The sequence below is a fragment of the Sus scrofa genome, chromosome 4 (genome assembly GCF_000003025.6).
Source record: "Sus scrofa isolate TJ Tabasco breed Duroc chromosome 4, Sscrofa11.1, whole genome shotgun sequence".
In the NCBI taxonomy this organism is placed as follows: Eukaryota; Metazoa; Chordata; class Mammalia; order Artiodactyla; family Suidae; genus Sus; species Sus scrofa.
In genome coordinates, this window is record NC_010446.5 from 35,390,880 (window position 1) to 35,409,795 (window position 18,916).

At 42.5% G+C, this 18,916-nt stretch overlaps 1 protein-coding gene across 6 annotated transcripts in view; it reads right to left on the reverse strand.

Annotated features, from left to right (window-relative positions):
- The window catches only part of GRHL2 (grainyhead like transcription factor 2), a 196,607-nt gene that overhangs the window by 22,092 nt on the left and 155,599 nt on the right, over positions 1-18,916 (reverse strand). For 5 of the 6 annotated variants that reach the window (XR_002343689.1, XM_005662935.3, XM_021090600.1 and 2 more), the window contains exons 13-14: positions 6,710-6,804; positions 2,526-2,611 (exon numbers count right to left, since the gene is read on the reverse strand). Coding sequence is in view for 5 of the 6 variants with exons in the window: in XM_005662935.3 (XP_005662992.2) it covers positions 2,526-2,611; positions 6,710-6,804 (181 nt within the window). In the remaining variant the exon portion in view is untranslated. The remainder of the gene's footprint in view (positions 1-2,525; positions 2,612-6,709; positions 6,805-18,916) is intronic. The other variant, XM_013996569.2, reaches the window with a different exon arrangement.

Below are 18,916 nucleotides of genomic sequence, written 5' to 3' on the forward strand. Positions count from 1 at the left end.
AGAAATGAATCTGACTAGGAACCATGACATTGCGGGTTCAATCCCTGGCCTCGCTCAGTGGGTTAAGGATCTGGCATTGCCATGAGCTGTGGTGTAGGTCACAAACGCAGCTCAGATCTGGCGTTGCTATGGCTCTGGCGTAGGCTGGCTCCAACAGCTCTGATTAGACCCCTAGTCTGGGAACCTCCATATGCCGGGGGTGCGGCCCTCAAATGACAAAAAAAAAAATCATATTCGAAAGAGAGTCATATCATACCACCCAAGGCAATCTACAGATTCAGTGAAATCCCTATTAAATTGCCAATGGCATTTTTCACAGTAGTAGAACAAAAACTTTTAAAATTCTAATGGAAACACAAAAAAAAACACAAATAGCTAAATCAATCTTGAGAAAGAAAAATGGAGCTGGAGGAATCAGGCTCCCTGACTTCAGACTATATTACAAAGCTACAGTCATCAAAATGGTATGGTACTGACACAAAAACAGACATATAGATCAGTGGAACAGGATAGAAAGTCCAGAAATAAACCCGAGCACCTATGGTCATTGACTAATCTATGACAAAGGAGGCAAGAATATAAGTGGAAGAAAGTCTCCTCAGTAAGTAGTGCTGGGAAAACTGGCAAGCTACATGTAAAAGAATGAAATTAGAACACTCTCTAAAACCATACACAAAAATAAACTCAAAATGGATTAAAGACCTCGATGTTAGACCAGATACTATAAAACTCCTAGAAGAAAACATAGGCAGAGCATTCTCCGACATAAACCACAATATCTTCTCATATCCACCTACTAGTATAATGAAAAGAAAAACAAAAATAAACAAATGACATCTAATTAAACTTAAAACTTTTATACAGTAAAGGAAACCATAAACAAAATGAAAAGACAACCTTCAGAATGGGAGAAAATATTTGCAAACAAAGTGACCAACAAGGGATTAACTGCAAAAAATATACAAATATCTCATACAGCCATATTATATATATAGGCTACCCAATTAAAAGATGGTGAGGAGTTCCCATTGTGGCTCAGCATTAACAAAACCAACTAGTATCCATGAGGATACAGGTTTGATCCCTGGCCTCACTCAGTGGGTTAAAGATCCAGCGTTGCCTTGAGCTGTGGTGTAGGTCAGAGACACAGCATTGCTGTGGTTCTGGCATAGGCCAGTGGCTACAGCTCCAATTAGACCCCTAGCCTGGCAACCTCCATATGCCATGGGTGCAGCCCTAAAAAAAAGACAAAAGACGAAACAAACAAAACCAAAAGCCTAAATATAGAACTATCGTATGATCCAACAATCCCACTACTGGGCATATATCCAGAGAAAACAATAATTTGAAAAGATAATGCATCCCAGTGTCCACTGCAGCACAATTCATAATAGCTAAAACTTGGAAGCAATCTAAATATCCATCAATAGAGGACTGGATAAAGAAGATGTGGTACATATACACAAAGGAATATTACTCAGTCATAAAAAAGAATGAAATAATGCCATTTGCAGCAACATGGATGGACCCCCAGAAATTATACTAAGTACATCAGAGAAAGACAAATACCATATGAGATGACTAATGTGTGGAGTCTAATAGAAATGATACAAGAAAACTTAGAAAACAGAAATAGACGCAAAGACTTCGAAACCAAATTTATGTTTACCAAAGGGGAAATGCGGAGACGGGGAGGGATAAATCACGAGGTTGGGACTGATATACACACACTGTTATGTATAGAGTAGAAGGACATTTACTCAGTACTATGTGGTAATATACGGGAAAAGAATCTAAAAAGGAATGGAGATATATATATATATATGGATATATATTTATATACATATACATAAAACTAATAACGAATTTACTTTGCCGTATGCCTGAAATTAATACAACTTTCTAAGTCAACTATATTCCAATAAGATTTTTTACAAACATAAAGTAAGAGTCATATTTAAATCATATTTTATCCATGCAGGTGAACACACATGGATAAAACAGAAAATAACTTCTGAGCCCAGGTTGGGTAATGGAAGACTAAGTGGGGATGGAAGTGGAGGGAGGGACTTCAGAATCTTACTTAAATCATCCTAACTCTGCAATTTACCTTTTGTTCTTAACCGAAAGAGGTCATATTTTATTTGAATTACAGCATCACAGCCGAGAAGACGGTTCCTAATTGCTTTTGTTCTGTCCTTAATTTGAAGTTAAACATAGCTAATTTGGCTTTATGCAAAGAGACAAATGGGAACTCACAGTTTAATCTTCCTCGATGGCACCTCACTCTGACAGCCTTAAAAGGACAGGGAATTGGCAGTTTTTCAAAGTTTCTTTCTCCTTAAGACGCCAATAAGCCATCACAGGGTGGAAATCAGGGTCCCCACCAATCTCTGCTTTTTCTTTTTCTTTTCTTTTCTAAAGCTCATTCCAGAGCCATCGTGAAGGCTGCACTTTAATAAACGGGTTCCCACTCAGGAGACTACATGCCGACTTCTGGGAGGCTGTTGGGGTTCATTGCTTACCGCGTCCATGAGGCCCTTCACGGTGGGGGATTTCAACATCAAGGCATCAAACACGTCGTCCGTCTCCTTCCTCACATACAAAAGCACTGAAAGAAAAGACAAGGGAAGCTGTGACTGTGGAGTCCCCGCAGCTGCCCCAGGACACTGCTTCCCTCGCACGGGTGTCAGAGGCTGACATTATCTGCTACGTCTCGGACCCCTGACCCAGACGACATCCTACAAGGGTGACGAGGCACCTGCAGTGAGGGACTGTTACAGAGGAAAGAAACAGACAAGAGGGTAACACCGAATGGGCTGCAGGATGCTTGCACATATGGTTCCCATTTGAATTTCTCAAGGTGGGTACGTGACCTCTCTCTTTTATTTATTTATTTCTTTGATCATCCAACAAATATCACTGAACACCCTCGGGGCCCTGAGGTCCCAGGAACTGGGGTCACGGCACTGTGTGAAGACTGGGCCTGCTCTTAAGGAGTCTGGAGTCCACTTCGAGAGAGAGGCATTCTTCAGACAAACAGAATTGTGAGTATGCCGGAAAAAACCACCAGAGTTCTTAGGGCCTGGGGTTTTCGGGGGGTGGGGGGGGGTGTCAGGGGGAGTGTTCCTGGAAGGATCCTGCGAAGGACAGATCTGAGTTACCAAGGGTGTATACTATGGCCTCGACGCAGGCGAAGGAATGGGGGAAGGAGGGAGAGGGAGGACGGGAGAGCAAACTCTGGGCAGGGAGACCGTGTGTCAGCAGCCAACAGAGGGAGGAGCTGAGGGTCTGGTCTGCTGCTGTCCCCAGTTCAGCCTGCTGTGGGGCCCTGGTCACTTAACCCCTCCAAGCTGTGGTTTCTCTGTAAAACAGGGATGATAAGGTCTCCCTCACAGGATTGCTGAGAGGGTTAAATGAAACACCATCCCCTTGGGATGCTCGGCACCTGGCCCGCAGCCAGCCCCCATTCCTCCATCAGTGGGGCTATTATGAAGCAAGTGGAGTGGTGCCAGTGCCCTCTGGGAGGACGAATGCAGCTTTCTGTCCATTTCCCTATAAGCTAACATTCTGGATTTGATGACACAGAACATGAGACATGGCAGGAGTCCCAGGGTCACGAGAGAGGCAGAGACGCTCCGCTACAGCAGACCCATCCTCACAGCAAAGGCGCTGCGCTCAGCTCCCAGGAAGCACTGGGAACTGTCATTCAGATGCGACCCTCCAGCCCCAGAGCTGCCCTCTCTCCCGCCTCCCAGGCATGCGGCTTCCGGTTCTCCCATCAAAGGGAAAGGAGAGGGCAGAGGCCGAAGCCCCATGCACCTGGCCCCTCTAGGAAGAATGCACAGGTCAAAACCCTGCCGAGCCTGGATCCTGACCTTGGTCAGGTACCTCCTGAGCCACAGTCACCACCAACCTGAAGCAGGGTATGAAATCAGCTCTAACCCCAACTCCCTCCCCTCCGCCTCTCCGGCCCAATCCCCAGGGACGTCATGAAAGCTTCCTAACAGCAACATCCATACAAGAGCACAGGTTCTGCCTGCATTGTCTTTCTGCAGCCAGATGTTCAGTTTATGTAGGACTCCTCCCCCACCCCCCCAAAAGGGGAAGAAAAAAACATTAAGTTTTGCAGAGTTTCTTCTCTTTACCAAGTATAAACATGACATTCCAATTAAATACATAGATTGAATGTGTCTCTAAAAATTTCCCAGTTTCATCCACTGGCAGGAATATTGTACAGCCCCCATTTCAGCTAAAATAATCTAGTGACCTAATGGCAGTACAAGAGGACTCAATTTGAGCAGCACAACAAGAAATAATTAGACCACAGGACCTCAATTACTACTAGATGAGAGAAATTAAAGCAAATCAAAATGATACAAAAAGAAAAAACCCTACCAGTGGCTGTTACAGGTGAACATTCAATAACTTTTTTTCTCTAGTCCCCAACAGACAAATGCAATTTCCAATAGGCTGCCTCTAAGTCAGCCTAACTATGTTCCATTAAAATGAGTGCTGCTTCCATTGGGTTTGCAAATCTCTTCTTTGAAAATCATTGTCTTTGAAATAGTGTGGCTTCCATGCTTGCTGCAAGAGCCCCTGGAAAGGGTTAAAGGTGGCAGGGTGATGGACTATGGGCAGTGACACCATTTCCTGCTGGGCTTGTTGATAGCCACACTGGCATGCTGGGCTTAGAGCTCACCCCCAGGGCTGAGTTCTCATTAACTGTGCCTCTGTGAATAATAATCCCTCCACTAATGACGGTGATAATCACTGTCACACATCCCAGACACTGGGCGGACAGAGCCAGGCCCCAGTGCCTCCAACAGAGCCACCCTGAGAAGTGGCTACAAAGGCCAAACACCAAGTAATGGCATTGGTGATAATTATGAGCGTTCTCTCTCCTGGAGAACTTCCCACAAAAAATCAAGGGGCACCATCACTGACCCTGACTCCCTGTGCTGATCAAAGCCCTGCTCAGAGGAGGAGCTCCAGGTGAGGGGCTCGGTAAGTCCACTGTCCTTTTCCAAAGAAAAGCCACTGATGGCAGAAGGAGTCCTCTGTTGCTGGAAGGTTGTAGCGCCCTCATGTGTCCCTGTGATTTAGATTTCAGAGGCTCTAATGTGGCATGTCATCACAGCCCAATACAATGCCTGGTGGCAATTTCTGTGCAGACTTCACAATCTCAAAATAATCCGAAAAGCACAACCTTTGGACCAGCTGGCACACACTAAATATGGATGTGATCTACAGTTACTTTGGCTTGTGTGATGCTTGATTTCCACATACCGCTGCCCTCATTCTAAAGGAAGAGATATAAAAGGCATGCAGGAACGGAGCTCAAAATGCATTTGAATATTTGATGGTGAGCCTGTGAAGTGGGAAAATTCTTGAAAGGTTTAAATATCACCACCGTAATTAACACTACTCCAGTATTTATGCTCTTTGAATTCTGAAATGCTAATCACTTATTCACAATTATGCTAATATACCTTCACTCGATCATGCCCTAAAAATAAAAGGAATCATTCTATTAGTGAAGATGGGGTGCTCACTATGTCCTGAGTTCAGGGTATTACACACATTAACTCATCGATCCTCCCTCTGTGAGGCAGGTGCTCTGGCCATCCCAGGGTGACAAGAGAGGACCTTCCCAAGGTCGTACGAGTCTATGTGGCTGGGGGAGGCTACAGAGGAGATGCGCCTGACCATTAGGCAAATCCCATTTCAACAAACAGGGGGGAAGTTCTCAATAGCAAAAAAACACAAGCCTGTGCAGCTGGTGGCCGCATGGTCACCTGACATGTTTAAAGTCCAGTGCTGTGTACGCAGAAGGTCTCTGGAAGCTCCTGGTGTTGGCAGGATGTGGGAGAAGAGCCACCCCCCACCCCTTTCCTCTTACTCCCAGGAGGGCCAGTGAGTCAGCCAGCACAGCTTCAAAATGCTGAGCGAGATACTGACATGTTCGTGCTTCCTTCTGACTCTCTTGGTGAAGTGGAGTGAGATCCTTGACTGGGAGCTAATGAGAAAGTTGTGATGTCATGGAAAACAGTCTCATCTATTTGTATGCAATTAATCATTTCCATCTACTGACTGATTCTCAGAGGCTGATGCTTATGAGATGTCATCGTCCCTCCACGGTACGGGTTTCTCTTTAACCTTCTATCTCACTGCTGGACGAGTCAGTATATTCATCACATGTCCCTCAAGGCTAAGGAAAGAACCAGTGCCCAGAAAGAATAAACATTTGCTTAGGGTGTTTAAAAAGAAAAGGTTGGAGTTCCCGTCGTGGCTCAGTGGTTAACGAATCCGACTAGGAACCATGAGGTTGCGGGTTTGATCCCTGGCCTTGCTCAGTGGGTTAAGGATCCGGTGTTGCCGTGAGCTGTGGTGTAGGTCGAAGACCCGGCTCAGATCCTGCGTTGCTGTGGCTGTGGCATAGGCTGGTGGCTACAGCTCCGATTCGACCCCTTGCCTGGGAACCTCCATATGCCGCAGGAGCGGCCCAAGAAATGGCAAAAAAAAAAAGAAAAAGAAAAAGAAAAGGTTTAAGGCAAAGGAGGAGACTGTGGACTTCCTGTGTCCATAAAAACATCTCCGGGGCAGCATGGAAACCCAGGGGCTGGGCTGGGCTGTGGGCTCTTCACACACCCCCATCATCAGTAAAGGGAGCGTGGGGCCCACAGCCACGCCCCAGCAGGAGGGGTACCTCGCTTCATCCCTTCTTCTTTCATCTGCTTGGAAGGTGCTGGACCAAACTCCTCTTCCATGGGCCTGAACATCCGTTTCACAAGGACACTGCTGCTAGAAAAGATAAGCAGAAAGTGTTAATTAAGGAAAGCACGCAGGGCGATAACACAAAGGAGCAGGGACGTGCCAGTCCCCACCTTTTTCCTTTGTTTATATCATCCCTAGTCACAACGTGATCTGCTCACCAACCTCCTGGCTTCCCCTCCTTGTGTCCCAAGCCACCCCTAAGGCAGAACACATACATCTTTAACAGAGGGCCCTAAGACACACTCTATTGCTGAGTATGGATCCACCAAGGTAAGGCCTCCGGGTTTTACCCATTCTACTCTGCCTCTAACCCCCTTCCTGCTCAGATCAGGGCTGGGGATGTGGACATGAGCCCGGTGCCTGCGTGGTTTCCAAGTGACACAGTCCTGCCCATCGAGCTAGGGCCTGGGTGGCCTGCATGCTCTCCCAGCCCAGCGGGCACAGTGCAACCTTCGGAAATGGCACGGGCCTGCCTCACTGGTTCTCAGTGGTAAGGCTGCCCTCAGTTCCTGCTGTTCCATGGCTCCATCAGGTTGGAGCAGATGAGACAACCATGGGCAGAAGTTACCTAGAGACCCATACCTTGGCTGCCCAGCCCTTCTTTCCCCCCAGGAGGTTTCAGTTCCCCTTCCCAAGGGCCCACATGTCCCCAACCGGCCAGTTCTGGTGGCTCTGAATTTCCTCCCGAAGAGCCTGTCCTTTCTAGGCACTCTAGGGAAGGAAAGAAGGTTCAAGGAAGGAAAATGGGAGAATAGACTGTCATTGAAGAGAAGTCACTGAGGCTCAGCGGAAATGAATCCGCCTAGTATTCATGAGGATGCAGGTTCCGTCCCTAGCCTTGCTCAGTGGGTTAAGGATCCAGCGTTGCCATGAGCTGCAGTGTAGGTTGAAGACATGGCTTGGATCCCGCCAAGCCACAGCTGTGGCTGTGGTGTAGGCCAGCAGCTGTAGCTCTGATTCAACCCCTAGCTTGGGAACTTCCAATACTGCAAGTACAGCCCTGAAGGACAAAAAAAAGAAAGAAAGAAAGAAAGAAAAAGAAAAAAGGGAGAAAAGTCACTGATGCTGAGTATTATGGACTGCATGTGTGTCCCCTCAAACTCATATGCTGAAACCCTAACCCACAGGAGGATGGAATTTGGAGGTGAGCATTTTGAGAGGTAATTGGGCCATGAGGGTGGAGCCCGCATGATGGAATGTCTTTATAAGAAGCGGATGCCCTCTCTCTTTCTGCCGGGCCAGAAGAGGATCCTCACCAGACACCAAGCACACTGGCACCCTGATCCAAACTTCCAGCTTCCAGAACTGTGAGAATTCATTTCTGATAGTTAAGCCACCTAGTGGATGCTATTTTGTTATAGCATCCCATATCAACTAAAACACTGAGAAATGTTCCTGTGTGGAGTCTTACTGTCCTTAGAGCCCTCGAAAGTAGGTGTAGGTTTTTAGAAATTTTTACTCTATTGGGATTCCTGAAAGCAGGCGCATGAAGCAATGGCACGTAGGCAGTTCAGCAGAATTGGTTAAAACATGATCTCTGGGTCCAGACTACCTTGGTTTAAACCCCTGCTTTTCAGTCCACTAGCTATGGGAACATGCACAATTTCTTTAGCTGCCCAGAGTCCCAACCTCCTTGTCTTTAAAAGGAGGTTGTTGAGAGAATTAAATGAATGCAACATATGTAAAGCAATGACAAAGTTGCTTGAAACACTGTAGATACTACCGAAGTGTTAGAGATGATTGTGATAATTAAAGTTGAGAGAGGCAGGATCAAGGTGGTGTAGGAGCAGGATGTGGCGCTCACCTTCTCCCACAAACACTTCAAAAAAAAAAAAAAAAAAAAAAAACTACATGTAGAACGATTCTCACAGAGCACCTACTGAATGTTGACAGAAAACCTCAGACTTCCAAAAAGGGCAAGAAACCCTCCACATAACTGGGTAGAACAAAAGGAAAAAGAGAGAGAGAGAGAAGAGAAAAAAAGGAATCAGGATGGGACCAGCATTCCTGAGAGGAAGCTGAGAAAGAGGAAAGAAATCTATACCCTGGGAGGTCATGGAACTAACAGGGAGATCAGCTGAGATGCAGGGGGAGCCTCAAAGCCTTGGAGAAAAGCACAGCAGCTGGTCTGAGGTGAGGAAGACAAAGCAGAGGGAGAGCTGCATGGACCATCAGTACCACCACCCCATGCACCGCTGAGACACTCGAGCAGGGCTGGGCACGGAGACTCGTGCTATGGAGCTCAGACCAGGGAGAGAACTAAGGTTGCCTGTGTGGAAACAGCCTGAAGAGGCTAGAGAGCAGACCGCCAAAGGGTGCAGGAGGAGGCCTGGGCCCACCAGAGAAGCAAGGCACCACTGCTGGGGAGGGTGAGAGGAGGAGGGGTGGGACTACCACGGAAACTTCTTTCACTGGGCATGTGTGGGCTCTCAGGCAACAGGACACCTCTTGTGCGGCCTACAGTGGTGGCTGCAAGCTGCCGCAACCATCTTGGACTCCAGAGGTGGGCATGGCCCACTACCATTGAGGGTCCTTTGATCAGGCACCAATTGCAGTCCCAATCAGCTCAGGGGTTGTCACTGTGGAGGGTGCTGCAACCAAGTGCTGCCTGCTGCCCCAACATCCCAGGGAATGTATATGCCCCACTATTGCTACTGCCAAGGGCTCTGGGCACTGTTCTCAACTCCCTGAAGGCCACTGTCACTGCCAAGGGCCCTGCAACCAGAAGCAGCCTGCTGCTCCCACTGCCCTGTGGGACCCTGACACTGCCAAGGGCCTAGCAACCAGGTGTCATATGCAGGCATCATCCCTTGCCCCCACCTCCCTGGAAACACAAGCAGGCCATGCACCTGCACACTACTATTAAGAGGTTAATACACAGTACACACTGGGAAAAGGACAACAAGCATCCAAATCAAAAGCAGCCCTCATGCCAAAAAACTATTAAGCCCTCACAAGCTACTCAGAGATGCTCCTCATATAATTTGCCCTCCTAGATTACGTAGACAACTGTTTTCCCTAAACTCATAGAGTAAGAGAAAGATAAGCAAAACAAGGAAGCACAGGAACCATTCCCAGTTTAAAAAATAAGAAAATTCCCCTGAAGAAGCAAACAATGAAGCAGTTCTCTGTGGTCTATAATGAAAATACTGAAGGAATTAAGAACAGCTATCAACATTAATGCAGATTACTTTAAAAATGAGCTAGAAACCATAAGGAGGAGCCAAGAAAAATTAGAAAATTAATTTGCAGAGACAAAAGCTGAGTTAAAGGCATTGAATGGCAGAATGAATAATGCAGAAGAATATTTGAATAAGTGACTTTAAAGATAAAATAATCACCCAGACATTTGGCTTTCTGTCTGCTGTCAGAATAGCAGGCAAAGGGAGTTCCCATCGTGGCTCAGTGGTTAACGAATCTGACTAGGAACCATGAGGTTGCAGGTTCAATCCCTGGCCTTGCTCAGTGGGTTAAGGATCCGGCGTTGCCGTGAGCTGTGGTGTAGGTCGCAGATGCGGCTCGGATCCCGCGTTGCTGTGGCTCTGGTGTAGGCTGGTGGCTATAGCTCCAATTCAACCCCTAGCCTGGGAACTTCCATATGCCACGGGAGTGGCCCAAGAAAAGGCAAAAAGACCAAAAAAAAAAAAAAAAAAAAAAAAAAAAAAGAATAGCAGGCAGAAAGCCAAATGGGGAAAAAAAATGAAAGCAATATAAAAGATCTATGGGATAATATAGAGTGTGCCAATCTATGCACAATAGGGATTCCAGATGGAAAAGAAAAGAGGATTGAAAACATATTTGAAGAAATTATGGCAAAACCTTTCCAAATCTAAAGGAAACAGATACCAAGATACAGGAAGCACAGATTCAAGCACAAGTTGAATCTAAACAGACCTACATGAAGACATATTACAATAAAAATGGCAAAAGTTAAACAAGGGGATTCTAAACACAACAAGAGAAAAACAAAAAGATAATTATAACAGAACCCCCCCCATAAGACTATCAGCTGATTTCTCTATAGAAACACTACAGGCCAGAAGAGAGTGGCAAGATATATTCAAAGTTCTAAAAGGGAAAAACTTGCAACCTGGAATACTCTACCCAGTGAGATTATCATTTAAAATAGAAGGAGAAGTAAAGAATTTCTCAAACAAAAAACTAAAAGAATACAGAAATACTTAACCTATCCTCAAAGAAATATTGAAAGGTCTCCTCTAAATAGGAAAGAAGTAAGAAGATGTAGGATGGGGTAAATCACAATTGGAAAGTAATCACTTAAATAAGCCAGTATACAGATCAAAAAGGAAGGAAAAAAAAAACCTATTTGTGAAAGCAATGATAAATGCGAGGAACAGTAAAAGGATAAACGTGAAGATGTAAAAGAAGACATCAAAATCATCATAAAAATGTAGAGAAGGAGAATAAGAAAATATAGACTTTTTTAAAGAATGTGTTTGAGCCTATACGACTATCAGCCTAAAACAAGCAGCTAGAGTAAAGGGTAAACATACTTGATAAACAGGACAACCACAAATCAAAACCAAACAATACATTCACAAAAACCAAAAAGAAGAGGACACAAACATAAAATAAATGGAAATCGTCCAACCAAAAAAAGAAAAAGGGACAAAGGAGAAACACAGAATCAATTGGAAAATGAGGTTAAAAAATGGAAATAAATACATATTTATCATAATTACCTTAAATGTCAATGGACTGAATGTTCCAATTAAAAGATATAAAGCAAAAGACTAAATTAAAAAAATAAGAGCCTACAATATACTGACTACAAGAGACCCACCTTAGGGTAAGGAACACATATAAATTGAAAATGAGGAGATGGAAAAGATATTTCATGTGAATGGAAATGACAAGAAAGTGGGAGTCATGATACTCATATCAGACAAAATAGACTTATGAGAAAAGATAAAGAAGGACACTATTTCATGATAAAAGGATCAATTCAAGAGGATATTATACTTATCAGTATATATGCCCCTAATATTGGAGCACCCAAATACATGAAACAAATACTAACAGATATAAAAGGAGAAACTGGTGGGAAGACAGTAACGGTAGGAGATTTTAACACCCCATTCCCATCAATAGACAGATCTTCTAGACAGAAAATCAATAAGACAACAGAGATCCTAAATGACACAATAGATCAGTCAAACTTAATTAATATTTTCAGGACATTATATCCAAAAACAAAACAAAACAAAACAGAATACGCATTCTTTTCAAGTGCACAGGAAACATTCTCTAAGATTCACCACATACTGGAGCACAAAACTAACATTAACTGCAACAAATTTAAGAGTATAGAAATTATTTCAAGCATCTTCTCTGACCAAAATAGCATGCAATTAGAAGTCAACCACAGGAAGAGAAATGAGAAAAAACTGACTACATGGAGACTAAACGACATGCTACTAAAACACCAATGGATCATTGAAGAAATAAAAAAAGAAATTAAAAATACCTTGAGACAAATGGCAATGAAAAGACAACCATATAAAACCTATGGGATGACCCCTCCCATAAAGCAGTTCTTAGAGGGAAATTCATAGTAATAGAGGCCTTCCTCAAAAAAACAAGAAAAATCTCAAATCAACAATCTAACCTACCACCTAAAAAGAATCAGGAAAAGAAGAATAAACAAAACCTAAAGTCAGTGAAGGAAGAAAAGATTAGAGACGAAATCAATAAAATAGATTTAAAAACAATAGAAAACATCAATAAAATCAAGAGTGTTCTTTGAAAGAGTAACCAAAATGGACAAACCTCTAGCCAGACTCACCAAGAAGAGAGAATCACCTGACCCCAAAAAAAGAAATGCAAGGGAGAAATCTTGACTGATACTACAGAATAAAAAAGAGAGAGAGAGAAAGAGAATACTATAGTTACACGCCCACAAATTTGACAACCTAGAAGAAATGGAAAACTTTCTAAAAACATACAGCCCACCAAAACTGAATAAAGAAGAAACAGATCATTTGAACAGACCAATCACTAGAAATAAAACTGAATGTGTAATTTAAAAAAAAAAACTCCCTATAAACTAAAGACCAGGACCAGATGGCTTCACAAGACAATTCTATCAAACATACAAAGAACTTGTACTGATCCTTCTTAAACTCGTCCAAAAGATTGAAGAAGAAGGAACACTCCCAAAGACAATCTCTGAAGCCACCACTACCATAATACCAAAACCAAAGATACTACCAAAAAAGAAAACTGTAGGCCAATATCTTTGAGGAATATAGATGCCAAAATTCTCAACAAAAATTTAGCAAACCAAAACATAAAAAGATCATACACAACTAAGTAGGATTAATCCTAAGTTCACAAGGATGGTTCAACAGATTCAAATCAATCAATGTAACACACCACATTAACAAAAGTAAAAAAAAAAAATGATCATCTCAATAGATACATAAAAAGCATTTAACAAAATTTAACATCCATTTAGGACAAAAGCTCCTCCCAAAGTGTATATGGAAGGAATATATCTCAATGTAATAAGCCATTTATGCAAACCCATTGCCAATATAATACTCAACAGAGAAAAGCTGAGTCTTCCTGCTAAAATCTGGAACAAGATGCCCACTTTCCCCACTTTTACTCAACACAGTATCGGAAGTCCTACCCACAGCAATCAGACAAATAAACAAAGGAAAGATGGAAGGGAGGAAGGAAGGGAGGAACGGAGGAAGGGTATCCAAATTGGAAGAGAAGAGGTAAAATTGTCACTATAACAGATGACATGATACTATATATATAAAACCCTAAGGACTCCACACAAAAACTGCTAGAACTGATAAAAAAAATCAGCCAAGTAGCAGGATACAAGACTAACATTCAGAAATTGGTTGCATTTGTGTATACTAACAATGAAATGTTAGAAAAAATATTTAAAAATACCTTTTAAAATAACCCCCTCAAAAAAAAACCTAGGTATAAATCTGACCAAGGAAGTAAAGGACTAAGTTGAGAAATATAAAACATTAATAAAGAAACTTAAAGAAGTTTCAAAGAACTGAAAAGATACCCCATGTTCTTAGATTGGAAGAATTAATATTGTTAAAATGGCCATACTACCCAAAGCAACCTATAGATTCAATGCAGTCTGTATCAAACTACCCACAACATTTTTCACAGAACTAGAACAAATAATCCAAAAATTTATATGGAACCAAGCACTATTCACAATTGCCAAGACATGGAAACAACCTAAATGTCCATTGACAGATGATTGGATTAAGAACATGTGGTATATATACACAATGCAATACTACTCAGCCATAAAAAAGAACGAAATAATGCCATTTGCAGCAACATGGATGGAAATAGAGATTCTCACACCAAGTGAAGTAAGTCAGAAAGAGAAAGACAAATACCATATGATATCACTTATATCTGGAATCTAATATATGGCACAAATGAAACTCCACAGAAAAGAAAATCATGGACATGGAGAACACACTTGTGGTTGCCAAGGGGGAGGGGGAGGGAGTGGAATGGACTGGGAATTTGGGGTTAATAGATGCAAACTATTGATAAGCAATGAGATCCTGCTGTATAACACTGGGAACTGTATCTAGTCACTTATAACGAACACGATAATGTGAGAAAAAGAATGTATATATGTATGTGTGACTGGGTCACCTTGCTGTACAGTAGAAAATTGACAGAATACTGTAAACCAGCTATAATGGAAAAAATAAAAATCATTATTAAAAAAAATTTTAATGGAACCATTAAAGACCCAGCAATCCTGAAGGAAAAAAACCAAGGAGGAGGCATAATTCTCCCAGACTTCAGACAAAATTACAAAGTTACAATAATTAACAGTGTGGTATGGGTACAAAAACAGACATACAGATCAATGGAACAGAATAGAGAACCGAGAAATAAACCCAGACACCTGTGGTCAATTAAACTTCAACAAAGGAGGCAAGAATATAGAATGGGGAAAAGACAGTTTCTTCAGCAAGTGGTGTTGGGAAAACTGGACAGCTGCATGTAAATCAATGAAACTAGAACACACCCTCACGCCATGCACAAAAATAAACTCAAAGTGGCTTAAAGACTTAAACATAAGACAAGACACCATCAAACTCCTAGAAGAGAACAGGAAAAACATCCTCCAACATCAACCTTACAAATGTTTTCTTAGGTCAGTCCCCCAAGGCAATAGAAATAAAAACAAAAATAAACCAATGGGACCTAATCAAAATTCACAAGCTTTTGCACAGCAAAGGAAACCATAAACAAGGCAGACAATGGAATGGGGGAAATATTTGCGAATGACAAGCGCTTAATCTCCACAATACACAAACAAGTCATACAACTCAACAACAAGAAAACAAACAACCCATTCAAAAGATGGGCAGAAGACCTAAACAGGCATTTCTCCAAAGAACACATACAAATGGCCAGCAGGAAGATGTAAAAATGTTCAACATCCCTAATTATTAGAGAAACGCAAATCAAAACTACAATGAGGTACCACCTCATACCAGTCAGAATAACTATCATCAATAAGCCTACAAATAACAAAAGCTGTAGAGGGAGTAGAGAAAAGGGAACCCTCCTACACTGTTGGTGGGAATGTAAATTGGTACACCTACTATGGAAAGCAGTATAGAGGTTCCTCAGAAAGCTAAATATGATCCAGCAATCCCACACCTGGGCATATATCTGGACAAAACTTTAATTCAAAAAAAAATATATGCACCTGTATGTTCATAGCAGCACTATTCACAATTGCAAAGACACGTAAAAAACCTAAATGTCTATTGATGGATGAATGGATTAAGAAGATGTAGTCTATATACACAATGGAATACTACTTGGCCATAAAAAAGAACAAAATAATGCCATTTGCAACAACATGGATGGAACTAGAGACTCATACTAAGTGAAGTTAGAAGGAGAAAGACAAATACCACATGTTATCACTTATACGTGGGATCTAAAATGTGGCACAAATGAACCCATCTACAAAACAGAAACTGACTCACAGACATAGAGAACAGACTTGCAGTTGCTGGGAGGTGGGGAGTGGGATGGACTGGGAGCTTGGGGTTAGTAGGTGCAATCTATTACATGGATAGAATGGATAAGTGATGAGGTCCTACTCTATAGCACAGGAAACTATATCCAATTTCTTGGGATAGACCATGATAGATGAAAATATAAGAAAAGGAATGGGAGTTCCCATCATGGCTCAGTGGTAATGAACTCAGCTAATATCCATGAGGGCTCAGGTTTGATCCCTGACCTTGCTCACTGGGTTAAGGATCCAGAGCTGCCATGAGCTGTGGTGTAGGTCATAGATGCAGCTCAGATCCCACGTTGCCGTGGCTGTGATGCAGGCTGGTAACTGCAGCTCTGATTTGACCCTTAGCCTGGGAACTTTCATATGCTGTAGGCACAGCCCTAAAAAGACAGTAATAAATAATAATAATGGAATGTATATATGTGTGATTGGTCACTTTGTTGCACGGCAGGTATTATTACAACATTGTAAATCAACTACACTTCAATAAAAAAAATGTTGCAGAGATTTGAGGAAGACAAATAATTGCAGAAGAGCACATAAGGCAGACAGTTTAAAAGGTTTCCATCTACTACCAAATAGCAAATAGTTGAAACTGCCACTCTGGCCCAATTTAAGGGCTAAAGTTAGAAAGTTTCCTCCATGGAGACTTGCATATCAATCCCAAGCTTCCAAGATGCTACAAAACCCTGCTTTAAAGCCAAATCCCTATTGGCATCATTGGCATCAAGAAGCTTTTTACCAATTCTCAAGTCGAGCTAATGATGTGGTCCAGTGGTAGAAAAAGCACATGCTATGAAACTGTGGACAGTCCAAAAAGCATTTCTATTAATTCTAATAGTTTAAATTCTTAAACCAACCAGATTTTTTTTTTTAATTTTTTTGCCCTTTCTAGGGCTGCTCCCGTGACATATGGAGGTTCCTAGGCTAGGTGTCAAATCAGAGCCATAGCCGCCAGCCTACACCAGAGCCACAGCAATGCAGGATCTGAGCCGCATCTGCAACCTACACCACAGCTCACGGCAATGCCGGATCCTTAACCCACTGAGCAAGACCAGGGATCAAACCCTCAACCTCATGGTTCCTAGTCAGATTCGTTAACCACTGAGCCACGATGGGAACTCCCAACCAGACTTTTAATTTACAATCTCATACTCTAGCTGGTCCAAAATCATGTTTATCATTCTTTAATAAGACCATGTTTTACAAACACTTTTCATCTCCTCAGTCAATAATGGCTCTTCTGAACACTCTGAGAGCCAGCAGGGCAAGGATCAACCACATCCCTATTTCAGTGATGACTAAACTAAGGCTTAGGGTGTTATATGTCATATGCAGAGCAATGCAGCTAAAAAGTGAAACAGGCTGTTGAGCAAACCCAGCTCTGAGGGACAACATCATGATAAAGTATTCAATAAATCTGGAGTTCCCGCCATGGCGCAGTGGAAACAAATCTGACTAGGAACCGTGAGGTTGAAGGTTTGATCCCTGGCCTCACTCAGTGGGTTAAGGATCTGGCATTGTGGTGAGCTGATGTGGCTCGGATCTGGCACTGCTGTGGCTGTGGAATAGGCCAGCAGCTGTAGCTCCAATTTGACCCCTAGCCTGGGAACCTCCATATGCCACAGGAACAACCCTAAAAAGGATTAAAAAATAAGTATTCATTAAATCTGAGATGATGATGAACAAGGGAGGGTATGAAAAGTGATATTAAGAGTTGGCATTTTATTTTATTCCACAGTAAGTCAAACTAAGGAAATAACTAGAGGAAAAATTCAAGTTCCAGCTAAATATATAATAAGTTTTAAGAGTACTAAAACTTAGTTTTAGTACTATATTCCCCTCACTTTTTAAAAAAAATCATAAAAGCTGGTCATATTATTCTGGAATAATGTCTTGGAACTGGACTGACCATGACCCCAGGAGCAGAAGATTAAAAATCCATTCACACAGCTGTCAGTGACCAGTAGGTTAATAATGGGTAAATAGCCTGACATATCACGAGACACTTGCTCATGCTGTGTCAGGGTTGCTAAACTAGTGATTTTCTTTTTCTAGGCAAGGAAGGGTTTATTTATATTTTTCCAGTTCTGCTGACTTTTGACAGCACCCCATTCTGAGCCACGACAACCTTTGCCATTAAAATAACATCTTGGATAAACCACATTTCTCTTGGGAGATCAGAAATGCTTTTTCACACTTTCAAATCTATAAACCCAGGAGGAGTCAATAAGCTTGTGTGGTCTCAATTCGACTGTTTCATTTCTTTTCAAAGCCAAGTAAGAAAAGAAGGACAGAAATGACTGCCCCAATTGATAGATGGAAAGAACACAGATTTCAGGTCCCCTGATGCCCTGTCCAATTGCACTGGATTGTACCACAAAAGGACGAGAAGGAAGAAAATTGCTTTCTCTGACATCAGTCCCCATACTGTGGGCACAATGTGTGATTAACACGTGGAGGGCCTCCACGTCCAGCAGCCTTGCGGGGTCAACCTAGGGGAAAGCAAGTCCCTAAGGTATAAACAAAGGACAGCTAAGTTTCATCAGAAAAAGTCTAGGTAGGAGTTTGGGTCTGAAGCCTGTGGCTCTGGCCACACGTGGGAAAAGTCATGAGGAACCCTACTTGCTGGCTGAGCTGCTCTCAGCTTCGGTGCCTAGAAAGGGAGGCGCCAAAATAAAGCACAGAGTTGCAGGCAACGTGGACACACCATGGGTTTAGTTCACAACTCTGCTTGTGGCCTATGTAGCCTAATGACCACGTGTTTCCTAAATAAATTAACATCCCTCCCCCTCATCAGCCTCAGAAAAGAGGAGGTCCTCTTAAGTCCTCACATCATCTCTCACATTACAGAGGAGAATCCAAATGAGTTTATTCCCAACAATAAGTCCCTCTTTGGGATAGAACCTATCATCCCAAAATGACCTTCACCAACGCTAAGTTTGCGGGTAACAACAGCCTTCATCTGACACAAACTGGCAAAAAAAAAAAAAAAAAAAAAAAAATCAACAAACAAACCCCACATATATTTAGTAAGGATATCTGTGGTTAAGAGCTCACAACTGAAAG